The 15,639-nt window shown below is 37.4% G+C and overlaps 1 protein-coding gene across 1 annotated transcript in view; it reads left to right on the top strand.

Annotated features, from left to right (window-relative positions):
* Window positions 1-15,639, top strand: part of LOC123555219 (uncharacterized) — a 34,108-nt gene that overhangs the window by 14,019 nt on the left and 4,450 nt on the right. The window contains exons 5-6 of the mRNA XM_053547287.1: window positions 7,203-7,379; window positions 10,131-10,244. Coding sequence (XP_053403262.1) covers window positions 7,203-7,379; window positions 10,131-10,244 — 291 coding nt within the window. The remainder of the gene's footprint in view (window positions 1-7,202; window positions 7,380-10,130; window positions 10,245-15,639) is intronic.

The following is a 15,639-nucleotide window of genomic DNA, read 5'->3' as shown; positions in this document are numbered from 1 at the left end:
GCATCCCAGTTTGTTTAAGTTTTAAGTTTTTGTATGCAAGCTAGTATCTCAGTAACCACTTGTGGGAATGGATTGAAACTTCACACACTTATTTACTGTGATAAACTGACTTACATTGCACACGTTCCATAACACTATTTTGCTTTTTTACAAAATTGTGCCTCTTTTTAGGTCACCTGAACAATGCTCAGGATGAGCTATTGTGATCAAGCTGTGTCCGTTGTCTGTCGTGCGAAATAATTTCACACAAAATGGTCCTTATGCCACCTTCTACCAAGATTGTTCAACTAATATTGATTTGTCAAAAAACATGGCCATCAGAGCTAAAAATAGAAAAATCTTCAAAAACATCTCCTCCTAAATCGATGGTCTGATTTTAAAATAATTTCACACAAATGGTCCTTATGTCACTCTCTACCAAGATTGTTCAAATTTATTGATTCGTCAAAAAACATGGCCGCTGGAGGATGTGGTCGCTTTTCCCTGCATGTATATAGTGGAAACTTTAAAAATCTTCTTGTGTGAAACTACTGGCCCTATTTTCATATAATTTTACACAAATGGTCTTATTTCACCCTTTACCAAGATTCTTAAAATTAAAGCAATTCTTAAAAAAGCATGGACGCCAGGAAGCATGGTCACTTTTCCATATAATTATGTAAATAGTGGAAATTTTTAAGATCTTCTTGTGTGAAGCTGCTAACTAGATTTTAAAATTATTTTAACACAAATGGTCCTTGTGTGACCTTCTGCCACTCTACCAAGATTGTTTAAATTATTCTGGTTCGACAAAAAACATGACTGCCAGGGGGCGTGGTCACTTTTCTCTATATGTAAATAGTAGAAACTTAGAAGATCTTCTTATATAAAATTCATACAGACTGTCCTTGTATGACATTCCTCAAAAAAACATGTCCTTGTTTGACCCTCTACCTAGATTGTTCAAGTTATTTTGATTCATAACATATATGGCTGCCAGAGGCGTAGACACTTTTCCATTATGTATATAGTGGAAATTTTGAAAATCTCCTTGTGCAAAACTGCTAGCTCAGTATTAAAATGATTTTACACAAATGGTCCTCGTGTGACCATCTGCCAAGATTATTAAAATTATTTTGATTCATCAAAAAACATGGCCACCAGAGGGAGTGGTCACTTTTTCCTATATGTATATAGTGGAAACTTTTAAAGTGATCTAGTGTGAAACTGCTGGCCCGATTTTAAAATAATTTCACACAAATGGATTTTGATGAAACTTTACACAAATGATCTCTGGGTAGCTCTCTTTCAAAATTGTTCAAATGGTTCCGGTTCATTGAAAATATGGGTCTTTTTAGTTAAAAATATGTTTTCAAAAATCTTCTGAAGAAGAGCTTTGATATTTGGCATGAGATATAAGGGTTTGATTCTCTAGCATAAATGTCCAAATGATTGCCCTAAGTTCAAAAATAGCCATGTCCCTGTGTGTGATATGTACTTACTACATGTATAGGCTTATATATAAGAATGTTCTTCTCTGAATCCAAAAAAGCTATAGCCTTGATAATTGGCATCTGATATCAGGGTTTTACTGTTTACCGTCATTGTTCAAATTATTTGCCCTAGGATAAAAAATGTGTGTGACATGTATATAAAACACAGTCTTACATACAAAAAAACCTAACTCTGTAGTTGTACCATTATGTCTTACAAACACACTTAAAGCGATGTACACAATTGAGGGCTTTAGCGTCAATGACCCTCTTAATTGCAGTATGCAACCCTAACTTGGGGGGAAAAAGGTCACACTATGTGGCGAATTATTTAAGATCCTTTTTGGTTGATATATAATGCATTAATAGATATTCCGATAACTTGTCACACACATTCATTCTAAGTACCGTATTTTCCGGACAATAGGCCGCGGCCTATACGTTTAAAAAAGTGAAATTTTCAGGGGTGCGGCCTATGCGTCGAAGCAGCCTATACGTCAATTTATTTTTTCTAAATGGGCCTTTCATGCGGCCTATGCAACAGTTTTAATTTTTCCCTTGCACTTTGAAAGCCAGTCGAATCATGTTAAATGTATAGAATGGACAATTTTGCCGAGAGGGCCTTTATAAACAGCTCAAGAAACTTACATTCGGACTTAACAGTTCACTACATCTGACAGATTACAAAGTGTAATTACCTAAAAATACAACCGATTTCAATGACTATTTATCGAGGACAGTTTTTATACGACATGGTTATGTTGGCCGCTTAGTGGCGTATAGGCCGCGGCCAATATCCCGGAGTGGCCTATACGTTAAATTTTATTTCTGATATAGGTAAAATATATGGCTGCGGCTAATACGGTGCAGCGGCCTATTATCCGGAAAATACGGTAGCTAATGTGCTGTATGTATGACCCTGATTCCTAGCTCACAGGTCAAGGTCACAGGGGACTTTTTTTGTCTGGTAGTATAAGTACTTTATTGGATTGCTATATAAACTATTATGAAACTTTCATTATGATTTGATGTTCTCATGCCATTTTATCATTTGATGTTGTGTTACCTGAAAGACCAATGGTGCTTGCTTAAACAAGGTGAGTGTCACACTTGAGGCTACAGTGGCTGAGAGGTGACGGCTGCTGACCTGAATCACTTGCCTTTTACTGCTTTGGGTTCAGAATTGTGTTTCTGGTAAAGTATTTGTTTATGTGAGAAAGACATCAAGCTATGCCCTTAAATACATATATAGTGTTATTAAAGTTTGTGTTGTATATATTTTAAAAAACATATTTCACCAAGAATCATGATATTGATAAGGAATATTATCTTATTTGTGAAGTTGTGCCACCAAATGTTTGGGGGGATGGGGATTTCACTCTGGCCTCGACTAAAACAAAAATGTGCATTTAGGGCGTACAAGTTTGTGTCCCAGGTATCTCAAAATTGACAACATTGAGAGCTGAGTACAAAACTATTGTATCTTGTTCTTTATTAGTCCCCTACTGGTTGAAAACCAGTTTCGAGGACTTTAGGAATGCACTTTTCCGTCATCCCGTCCATCCGTCCGTCCGCAATTTCGTGTCCGGTCCAAAACTCTGTCATCCATGAAGGGATTTTAATATTACTTGGCACAAATGTTCCCCATGATAAGACGACATGTCATACGCAAAACACGGACCCCTAGCTCAAAAGTCAAGGTCACAGTTGGAGGTCAAAGGTCAACAGGGCTTTTTAGCTCGACTACGGTATTCAACGAATAGTAGAGCTATTGGACTCACCCATGCATCGGCATCCGCGTCGGCCTCAGTGTCCCGATTTGGTTAAGGTTTTGTATGTAAGCTGGTATCTCAGTAACCACTTGTGGGAATGGATTAAAACTTCACACACTTGTTCACTGTGATAAGCTGACCTACATTGCACAGGTTCCATAACTCTGTTTTGCTTTTTCACAAAATTATGCCTCTTTTTCAACTTAAAAATTCTTGGTTACGGTTTTGTATGTAAACTGGTATCTCAGTAACCACTTGTGGGAACGGAATGAAACTTCACACACTTATTCACTGTGATAAACTGACCTACATTGCACAGGTTCTGTAACTCTATTTTGCTTTTTAGCTCGACTATTTGAAGAATAAGTAGAGCTATCCTACTCACCACGGCGTCAGCGTCGGTGTCGGCGTCACACCTTGTGTTAAGTTTTTCGTACCAGTCCACATTTTGAAAAAGTCTTTTGAAATAAAGCTTTGAAACTTTCAACACTTGTTTACCATCATCATGGCCAGTTATAGGCAAGAGCACATAACTCCATCAAGGATTTTGGCTGAATTATGGCCCCTTTTGACTTAGAAATCATGGTTAAGTTTTTCGTACCAGTTCATATTTTGACAAAGTCTTTTGAGATAAAGCTTTGAAACTTTCAACTCTTGTTTACCATCACCATGTCCAGTTACAGGCAAGAGCACATAACTCCATCAAGGATTTTGGCTGAATTATGACCCTTTTTGACTTAGAAATCTGGGTTAATATTTCGTACCAGTTCATATTTTGACAAAGTCTTTTGAGATAAAGCTTTGAAACTTTCAGCACCTGTTTACCATAACCATGTCCAGTTATAGGCAAGAGTACATAACTCCATCAAGGATTTTGGCTGAATTATGGCCCCTTTTGACTTAGAAATCTTGGTTAAGTTTTTCGTACCAGTTTATATTTTTTGTAAAGTGTTTGACATATGGCTTTGAAACTTTTATCACTTGTTTAGTATAATAGTCCCTATCTGTAGGAAAGAGAACATAACTCTGTCATCTATTTTGGTTGAATTATGGCCCTTTTTAGCTCGACTATTCGAAGAATAAGTAGAGCTATCCTACTCACCACGGCGTCGGCGTCACACCTTGGTTAAGTTTTCCGTACCAGTCCACATTTTGACAAAGTCTTTTGAGATAAAGCTTTGAAACTTTCAACACTTGTTTACCATCATCATGGCCAGTTATAGGCAAGAGCACATAACTCCATCAAGGTTTTTGGCTGAATTATGGCCCCTTTTGACTTAGAAATGATGGTTAAGTGTTTCGTACCAGTTCATATTTTGACAAAGTCTTTTAAGACAAAGCTTTGAAATTTTCAACACTTGTTTACCATCACCATGGCCAGTTATAGGCAAGAGTACATAACTCCATCAGGGATTTTGGCTGAATTATGGCCCCTTTCGACTTAGAAATCTTGGTTAAGTTTTTCGTACCAGTTCATATTTAGACAAAGTCTTTTGAGATAAAGCTTTGAAACTTTCAACACTTGTTTACCATCACCATGTCCAGTTATAGGCAAGAGCACATAACTCCATCAAGGATTTTGGCTGAATTATGGCCCTTTTTGACTTTGAAATCTGGGTTAATATTCCGTCCCAGTTCATATTTTGACAAAGTCTTTTGAGATAAAGCTTTGAAACTTTCAACACCTGTTTACCATCACCATGTCCAGTTATAGGCAAGAGTACATAACTCCTTCAGGGATTTTGGCTGAATTATGGCCCCTTTTGACTTAGAAATCTTGGTTAAGTTTTTCGTACCAGTTCATATTTTTTGTAAAGTGTTTGACATATGGCTTCGAAACTTTTATCACTTGTTTAGTATAATAGTGTCTGTCTGTAAGAAAGAGTACATAACTCTGTCATATATTTTGGCTGAATTATGGCCCTTTTTGGACTTTTAAATTGGTTCTGTTTTCATACAAGTCCATGTTTTGTCAAAACTATTTGACATATGGCTTTTAAACTTTGAACACTTGTTTATCATTATGATTTCCATCTGTAGACAGGAGTACATAACTATTTTGACTGAATTATGGCCCTTTTTGGACTTTGAAATTAGCTCATACATTGCCATTTAGTGCAAGAGTTATCGAAATCAAAGAAATACAGGAACATTGTTTGTCTAATCTATTTATTTCTTTTGTCTGAATATCCGTGGAAATATTTTGACCCCATTCTTCAATCAATGCTTCGAATAGTCGAGCGCGCTGTCATCGGACAGCTCTTGTTTACAAAATTATGCCTCCTTCTCGACTTAGAAATTCTTGGTTAAGGGTTTGTATGTAAGCTGGTATCTCAGTACCCATTAATGGGAATGGATTGAAACTTCACACACTTGTTCACTTTCATGATCTGACATGCACTTTGTAGGTCCCATAATTCTACTTTGCATTTTTTTTCAAAATTTTGCCCCTTTTTTGACTTAGCAGTTTTTGGTTAAGTTTTTGTATGTAAGCTGCTATTTCAGTATCCACTTATGGAAAAGGAGTGAAACTTCATGCACTTGTTCACTTTATGAGCTGATAAGCACTGAGAAGATTCCATAATTTCCCCATTTCTAAAAAATTATGCACCTTTTTCGACTTGTATTCATTCAATTGACAAGGCTGTTGAATAGTCAAGCGTTGCTGTCCGACAGCTCGTTTCCTGTCCAGTCCATAACTCTCCCATCCATGAAGGGATTTTAATATTACTTGGCACAAATGCTCCCCAGGATGAGACAATGTGTCATGCGCAAAACCAGGACCCCTAGCTCAAAGGTCAAGGTCACAATTAGATGTCAAAGGTCAACAGGGCTTTTTTCCTGTCTGGTCCGTAACTCTCCCATCCATGAAGGGATTTGGCACAAATGTACCTCATAATAAGATGATGTGTCATGCACAACTTTCAGACCCCTAGCTCAAAGGTTAAGTTCACACTTAGCAGTCAAATGTTAACATAGCATGAACATGGTCTGTTTCGTGTCAGGTCCATAACTCTGACATTCATTAAGGGACTTTAATATCACTTGGCACAAGTGTCCCCATGATGAGACAATGTGTCCTGCACAAATCCTGGACCCCTAGCTCAAAGATCAAGGTCACAATTGGGGGTCAAAGGTCAATAAGGTTTTTTTCCTGTCCAATCCAGAACTCTGTCATCCATCAAGGGATAACAATATTACTTGGCATAAATGTTCCCCATGATGAGTCGACTTTTCATGCGCAACACCCAGAACCCTAGCTTAAAGGTCAAGGTCACACTTTGAAATCAAAGGTCAATACGATTTTCTTCCTGTCCGGTCTATAACTTTGTCAAGCAAAATATTCCCTTGGATGAGACAACATGTCATGTGCAAAATCAAGGACCAAGGTCTAATGTCAAGGTCACACTTAGAGACAAAAGGTCAGACACAAGAATGACTTTGGAACATTTCTTCTTCATTCATGTCCAGGGTCTAATGTCAAGGTCACACTTAGAAACCAAAGGTCAGACACAAGAATGACTTTGTCTGGAGCATTTCTTCTTCATGCATGAAGGGATTTTGATGTAACTTGGCACAAATGTTCACCAACATAAGACAGATTGTCATGCGCAAGAACCAGGTCCCTAGGTCTAAGGTCAAGGACATAATTATTTAGAGATCAAAGGTCAAAGTCAAAAATGACTTTGTCCAGAGCATTTCTCCTTCATGCATGGAGGGATTTTGATGTAACTTGGACCAAATGTTCACCACTCTGAGGCACCATTGTTTTTAGAATTTCGTCCCTTTGTTATTACTATAAATAGATTTTATTGTAACTTTTTTATTACTGGCCGTAGAGAAATATTAAGACCACTTTACTGTGGTACAACATGCATGTTACATCCTTTACTTGTTAAAGGCCTGTCGAATAATGTTCATGCTGGTATAATTATACAATATTACATTATATTTCAAGGGTCCAGACCGTTTAGTTGTCATGCGTGCGATGCCACCTTCAAACGTGCAGATCACCTCAAAGTCCATATAGATAAAGTCCATGACTTAACGGTATTATGGGTTTGTTCTGTGCCTGGCTGTGAGGCAAGATATAGATACAAAGTCCAGCTTGATAGCCATATACAGAGACATACAGGTACAGCTTATTCTTTATCATGTTTACATCTTGTAGTAGTGCACATTAAATTTTGAATTTTAAATTTTAGTTGCCTTTACTTTTTCAATATATTAAAAATACACCACACTCTTTTTTTATTCTGGAATTACGTTAAAACAAAGTGTTTAAAACTTGTTTTTAGCACACCAGGCACATGTAGTTGCTGCATTGAGACTATACTTATAGATTTACAACGATTCCCGAGAGATTTAGAAGATGTTATAACACGAACAGTAATGTCTATGTTGTTTTTAGCCCACCATCATCAGATGGTGGGCTATTCAAATCACTCTGCGTCCGTGGTCCATCCGTCTGTCTGTTAACAATTTCTCATTATTGCATCTCCTTAGAAACTACTGGGGGGATTTTGACCAATCTTTGACAGAATGATGTATTGGTACCCTAGTTGTGTCCCCCTGAAAATCAGACCAGTTCAGCAATTTTTGAATAAGTTAAAGCCCTTTGTTTATTTTTATAATTTACATAGATTTATATAGGGAAAAATGTTGAAACACTTCTTGTCCAAAACCACAGGGCCTAGGCCTTTGACAGTTACCGCTACCTTGAAAATGATCTAGTGGCCTACTTTCACATTTCTCAAGCTACAGCTTTCAAATTTGGAACACATGCACAGTTATACTGAAATGAACTTTGACCTTGCTTTTGACCTTGAGCTAGTCTTGAAATTTGGAACTTCTAAAAATGGCTCAATGGTGGGTGCCAGGATCACTCTGTGATCTCTTTTGAAGCTACATGCTTCAAATTTGGACCACTTGGATAGTTTTGTGTTCTGAATTGAAGTTTTGACATTGATTTTTACCTAGTAACTACTTTCACATTTCTCAAGTTACAGCCTTCAAATTTGAAGCACATGAATAGTTTTGTGTACCGGAATGAACTTTGACTTTGAAATTGATCTAGTGACCTACTTTCACATTTCTCAAGCTACAGCTTTCAAATTTGGACCACACGCATGGACCACATGCGCATTGTTGTGTACCGAAATGAATTTTGACCTTGAGCTAGTCTTGAAATTTGGAACATAAAAAAACGGCTCAATAGTGGGCACTAAGATCACGCTGTGATCTCTTGTTTCACGCTGAAGTCATTTCCTTTTGAATTATCCCTTTTGAGGCCGTAATATGTATAAGCTTTGCCACAGGATGTGCATAATATGTAGAAAGGTGTAATAACAGCGCATAAGCACGCGAATCTCTCTGTTAACATACATTTTCTCTCCAGTTAATGTGACAATAACAGCAGTTTTATGCTGGAATAAATTTTGGTACATAGGTGTTACATCATAAAATACAGGTCATGATCGACTTTGAGGTCAGTAGGTCAAAGATCAAGGTCACAATGACCTGGAACAGTTAAACAGTTTCCGGATAATTACTTGAAAAGGTTTGGGCCAAGGCTTGTAAATTTTGGTAAACAGGTGTAATAACATAAAACACAAGACCAACTTTGAGGTCAGTTGATCAAGGTCCCAATGACCCGAAACTGTTCAACAGTTTCCAGATGATAACTTGAGAATGCATGGGCCTAGGATATTAAATAGTGGTACACGGTTGTAACATCATAAAATACAGGTCAGATATGACTTTGAGGTCAGTAGGTCAAGGATTAAGGACACAATGACCAGGAACAGTTGAATGATAACTTGAAAACACTTGGGCCTAGGAACACAAAAGTTGATATGGAGATTGGTCATGACAAGCAAATGGCCCTTATTGATTTTGAGGTTAGTAGATTAAAGGTCAAGGTCACAGTGACCTGGAACAGTTAAACCATATCCAGACGATAACTTGAGAATACATTGGCCTAGGATCATGAAAGTTGATAGGATGGTTGGTCATGACCAGGAGATGACTCCTATTGATTTTGAGGTCAGTAGGTCAAAGGTCAAGGTCACAGTCACCTTGAACAGTTAAACCATTTTCAGATGACAACTTGAGAATGCTTTGGCCTAGGATCAAGAAACTTGATAGTTATGTTGATCATGACCAGCAGATGACCTCTATTGATTATGAGGTTCAACTTTGGCATTAGCTTACTTCTTCGACAAGGCCGTATTGTGCGGATATAATTAGTCACTCCTGGGACAGCTCTAATTAGATTCGCATCAAGAAATATGCACATGTTCTGCAGCGAAAATACTGTGTGTCTCTAGGAGAGAAATATTATTCTGTGAAAGAACATTTTCATATTTCTTGTTGCAAATCTAATAATAATTTATTACATACACATCTATACTTAAAATTAGGATACATGTATAAATGATTGAAGTTTGTTATTAAGCCTGAGCGATATTGAAAACATTGTTGCTAAAGAACTTTGAAACGTGACGGCATACATAAACTGACGTCACACACCCAACATGAAATTTGAAAGTCAATATGGAAAAACATTGACGTTTCAGGTTCCAGCCAAACTTAATAGAGTTTTTAAGTAGGTATGTAATAAACAAAATTACTGCATTGGCAACATACAGTCTAGTTTGAATTGGCTGTATTAAGACAGTGTACAAAATTATCATATTATCTGGCACATATATTTGCATCATGATTGACATTCTTTGAAGATACCTTTTGTGAAAAAAGAAGAAACATTATGTTCTTTTGTGAATATAGTGCATGTATGCAAATGATATAATGTTAGATGGTACTTAAATGTTAAATTGCTTACAAACTTGTTTTATATGTGTCGTGTTATTTATATATTTAACAGATAAAAGATTCTCATGTTCAAACTGTCCACGGCAGTTTACCGGTCTTAGTTTACTGAACAGGCATAGAGAAAAACGTCACTCACTAAAAGAGAAGTTAAAGATTGAGGACTTTGGTAAGCTTTTTGAATGGTTTTGTAGACACTTTTCAAAGACTGAGACAAATTTGCAACATAAGTGTTTATGCTTTTTGAATGGTTTTGTAGACACTTTTCAAAGACTGAGACAAATTTGCAACATAAGTTTTTATGTTTCAAGTCACCTCTTCTGAAATTGTATAGTGAGATACCGCTTGCTCAAGGTCACAAGGGGATGAGCAAAATGCTCAAGTTGCATCGGTTATTTATTGTACCCCCCGGCAACAAAGTTGTAAGGGGGGGTATACTGGTTTCAGGTCTGTCTGTCTGTCTGTCCGTCTGTCCGAAGACGCAATCTTGTGCGCACCATCTCTCCTTATCCCCTGAACGGAATTTAATGAAACTTCACACAAGTGATCAGTACCAACAGTAGTTGTGCATGGGCCATGTTAGGTTCTTTTAGAAAAAAAATTTGCAGAGTTATGGGACTTTGTTTTTATGTTACTATACTATATACATAGACACAATCTTGTGCGCACCATCTCTCCTCATCCCCTTGGCACAATTTAATGAAACTTCACACAAATGATCAGTACCAACAGTAGTTGTGCATGGGGCATGTTAGGTTCTTTTAGAAAAAAAATTTGCAGAGTTATTGGACTTTGTTTTTTTGTTACTATACTATATACATAGACACAATCTTGTGCGAACCATCTCTCCTCATCCCCTTGACACAATTTAATGAAACTTCACACAAGTGATCAGTAACAACAGTAGTTGTGCATGGGGCATGTTAGGTTCTTTCAGCGACAAAAATTGCAGAGTTATGGGACTTTGTTTCTTGTTAACATACTATGTATATACAGTCTGCATATGCAATCTTGTGCGTGCCTAATCTATCAAACCCTTACACACAATTTAATGAAACTGCACACAAGTGATCAGTATCAACCCTAGTTGTGCATGGTGCATGTTACATTCTTTTAGATAAATATTCTGCATAGTTATGGGACTTTGTTTTTTGTTACTATACTGTATACATACAGTCTATATATATACAGTCCACATAATTATGCAGTCTTGTATGCGTCAAATTGCAGTGTACTGTGTCAGTGCATGCAGGGGGTACATTCATCACCTTTAGTGATAGCTCTAGTTAGCTCGACTATTCATAGAATAGTAGAGCTATTGGACTCGCCCATGCGTCGGCGTCCGCGTCGGCGTCCGCGTTTGCGTCCGCGTCCGCGTCCCGATTTGGTTAAGTTTTTGTATGTAAGCTGGTATCTCAGCAACCACTTGTGGGAATGGATTGAAACTTCACACACTTATTCACTGTGATAAACTGACTTACATTGCACAGGTTCCATAACTCTGTTTTGCTTTTTTACAAAATTATGCCCCTTTTTTGACTTAGAAATTTTTGGTTAAGGTTTTGTATGTAAGCTTGTATCTCAGTAACCACTTGTGGGAATGGATTGAAACTTCACACACTTATTTACTGTGATAAACTGACTTACATTGCACAGGTTCCATAACTCTATTTTGCTTTTTTACAAAATTATGCCCCTTTTTCGACTTAGAATTTTTTGGTTAAGGTTTTGTATGTAAGCTGGTATCTCAGTACTCACTAATGGGAATGGATTGAAACTTCACACACTTGTTCACTGTCATGATCTGACATGCACAAAGCAGGTCCCATAACTTTATTTTGATTTTTTACAAAATTATGCCCCTTTTTCAACATAGAAATTTTTGGTTAAGTTTTTGTATGTAAGCTGGTATCTCAGTATCCACTAATGGGAAAGGATTGAAACTTCACACACTAGTTCACTTTCATGATATGACGTGCAGTGCAAAGGGTCAATAACTCAACTTTGCATTTTACAAAATTATGCCCCTTTTTCAACTTAGGAGTTTTTGGGTTAAATTCTTATATGTAAGCTGGTATCTCAGTACCCACTAATGGGAATGGATTGAAACTTCATACACTTGTCCACTGTCATGAGCTGATAAGCACTATGCAGGTTCCATAACCCTATTTTACTTTTTTACTAAATTATGCCCCTTTTTCGACTTTCTTATTCATTCAAGCGACAAGGCTGTTAAATAGTCGAGCGTTGCTGTCCTCCGACAGCTCTTGTTTTTATTCAGTACTGACTGGAATTTATCAGAAAGTCATAAAAATATCAAAATGTCATGCCGGTAATTTTCCATTTCACTGGCACGTGCGACCTATTGTAATATGTAATTTACATCGCCGTTACTTTTGTTTATCGACACATACACACAAAAAAACGTGCATAGTGCATTAATTTTTAGCTCACCTAAGCAAAAGTGCTCATGGTGAGCTATTGTTATCATGCTGCGTCCGTCATCTGTCATGCGTGTGTGCGCCAAGTCGTCCGTCTGTCGTCAACATTTGTGTTTAAACATCTCCTCCAAAACCAGTGAATGGATTTTGATGAAACCTTGCCATGATGTTCCTTGGGTGGTCCTCTACCAAAGTTGTTAAAGGGGTTCCACTTGTTTGCACATAGGGGCTGCCAGAGCTTTAAAAGAAAAACTTCAAACGATATTTCCTCCTAAACCAATGGTTTGATTTTGAAATAGTTTCATACAAATGGTCCTCATGTCACCCTCATTACCGATTCATCCAAAAGCATGGCTGCTAGAGTGCGTGGTCACTTTCCTTATAATTTTGTATATAGTGGAAACTTTAAAAAAAAATTCTTGTATGAAACTACTTGCCCGATTTTTAGAGCTTTTGTGACCGCTCGATGTCCGTCGTGTGTCGTCTGTCTGTCAACATTTTCTAAAAAAAATCTTCTTTTTGAAAACCACTTAGGCAGAATTATACTCCTTAACTTCACAGGAATGATCCTTTGGCGGTCCCCTTTCAAAATTGTTCAGAGAATTTAATTGCAGAACTGGTTGCCATGGCAACCAAAAGGAAAAGCTTTAAAAATCTTCTTGTACAAAACCACAAAGCGTAGTGTTTCTCTACCAAATTTGTTCAAATTATGTCCCTAGGGTGAAGAGAGGCCCTGCCCTCAGGGTACCAAGTTTAACATAGACTTATATAAGAAAGAAAAAAGATCTTCTTGTCTGAAAGTTCAAGGCCTAGGCGTTTGATATTTGGTATGTAGCATTGTCTGGTGGATCTCTAACAAGCGTTTAGCTCACCGGTCACAAAGTGACAAGGTGAGCCATTGTGATCGCGCAGCCTCCATTGTCCGTGCATGAGTAAACTTTTGCTTGTGACCATTCTAGAGGTCACAGTTTTCATGGGATCTTTATGAAAGTTGGTCAGAATCTTCATCTTGATGATATCTAGGTCAAGTTCGAAACTGGGTCACATGCGGTCAAAAACTAGGTCAGTAGGTATAAAAATAGTAAAACCTTGTGACCTCCCTAGAGGCCATATTTTTCAATGGATCTTCATGAAAATTGGTCAGAATGTTCACCTTGATGATATCTAGATCATGTTCGAAACTGGGTTACGTGCAGTCAAAAACTATGTCAGTAGGTCTAAAAATAGAAAAACCTTGTGACCTCTCTAGAGGCCATATTTTTCAATGGATCTTCATCAAAATTGGTCAGAATTTTTATCTTAATGATATCTAGGTCAAGTTCAAAACTGGGTCACATGAGCTCAAAAACTAGGTCACTATATCAAATAATAGAAAAAAACCATGACATACTCAAAACTTGGTCATATGGGGACAGGTGAGCGATTCAGGACCATCATGGTTCTCTTGTTTTCAAATTATGCCTCTGGGGTGAAATGAGGCCCTGCCCTGGGGGTCACCTGTTATATTTATGAGTTATATAGGAAAAAATACTTACATTATCAGATCAAATATACCGAGAAACAAACAATTAAGATAGTCCAGAAATAGAAAGATGCATGCAATTCTTATGGTGTGCAGAAGTTATAAATTAACAGATTCATTTTGACCACCGAAGGGATGAAAAAGTTTGACACATGTTCAAGTTTGCCAGAAGCAACAAAGAGTAAATTAATACACAGGGACCATGTGTCATGCTGGAGCAGTCGAGTTATTAATGCTTGGCCCAGTCATGGTAATTTCACATAGAAAATAGAAAGGAATTGGCAGTACATGAATTGCTCGAGCAATCCTGTGTGCTTGAGTCATCGATGCTCGAGCAAGCGGTTTTTCACTGATGAATGTTTATTGGTTCATCCATTACCAAGACTATTAAAATTATTAGAATACTGTTCCTCCCCCCCCCCCCCCCCCCCCCCACCTAATGAAGATGGAAAGGCTTCAACATCTGGTAAAATCATTTTGAGGAACACATTTCCCTCACAGCGGGATCAAGCAAGCAGCCTTTCTTTGACAGTCATGTACTCTATGTCACTAGTTTACAGAGAGTGCAAGTTGCTTTTTATGCAAGATACTTTTATAACCAGGTTTTCGTTGAAAACCTGAGTTATTAGATTGGGGTATGTCGTTAGTCGGGCGGGCGGATGGGCGGCGTCGTCAAACTGGTGTTTCCAGTCAATAACTTTTGTTTCGGTAAAGATATTTGAATAAAACTTTGTATGTATGTAGCTTATATCAAGACAAAGGCTGGGATTGATTTTGGGGTTTCTGGGGTCAAGGTCACTGTTACTTAAAATAGAAAAAGGGTTTCCGGTCAATAACTTAACTTAGGAATGAGCTATCATGATGAAACTTGGTGTATAGAAAACTTATATAAAGTTGTAGCTTGGGATTGATTTTGGGGTTTCTGGGATCAAGGTCAAGGTCATTGTTACTAAAAATAGGGTTATGGTTAGGGTTTAGGGTTAGGGTTAGGGTTGTGCTTTAAAGTGGTGCACTGTGATTCAGTATACTTGTTTATTCTTATGAAAAGTGTTGAAAACCTGGTTTTGTGGCATTGCCGTGTTTCTTGTTATGCTGATGTATTCATGTTTATCTGTGAATATGTTTCCATTATAACCGCATTTGAATTATTACTGTATATTACTGAGAAATGGACATTCAAATGATAAATGTACTCCTTATGCTTGTTACTTTAAGTTGTCTACAAAATATTGCGTAAAGAAGAAAATGTTGCAACCTTTGTAGTAAGAATATGTCATGTACTTGTTTTCAGGTATTTTTTGGGGCATCTGTTTATCAATTATTGTATTAACATATCCGAAAACGAATTTAAAATGATAAACAAACAAAATGTTTATCATTCTTAGCTTGACTGTACGAAGTATAAGGGAGCTATCCTACTTGACCGGTGTTGTCGTCTTTCCGAGTCCCTACCTTGGTTAAAGTTTTTTTTACACTTTCTCTTTTTATGCCCCCAAAGGGAGGCATATAGTTTTTGAACCGTCTGTCAGTCTGTCCGCAATTTTCGTGTCCAGTCCATATCTTTGTCATCCATGGATGGATCTTCAAATAACTTGACATGA

This window comes from Mercenaria mercenaria, chromosome 7, assembly GCF_021730395.1.
Source record: "Mercenaria mercenaria strain notata chromosome 7, MADL_Memer_1, whole genome shotgun sequence".
NCBI lineage: Eukaryota > Metazoa > Mollusca > Bivalvia > Venerida > Veneridae > Mercenaria > Mercenaria mercenaria.
This window is presented reverse-complemented; position numbering and strand designations above follow the sequence as displayed.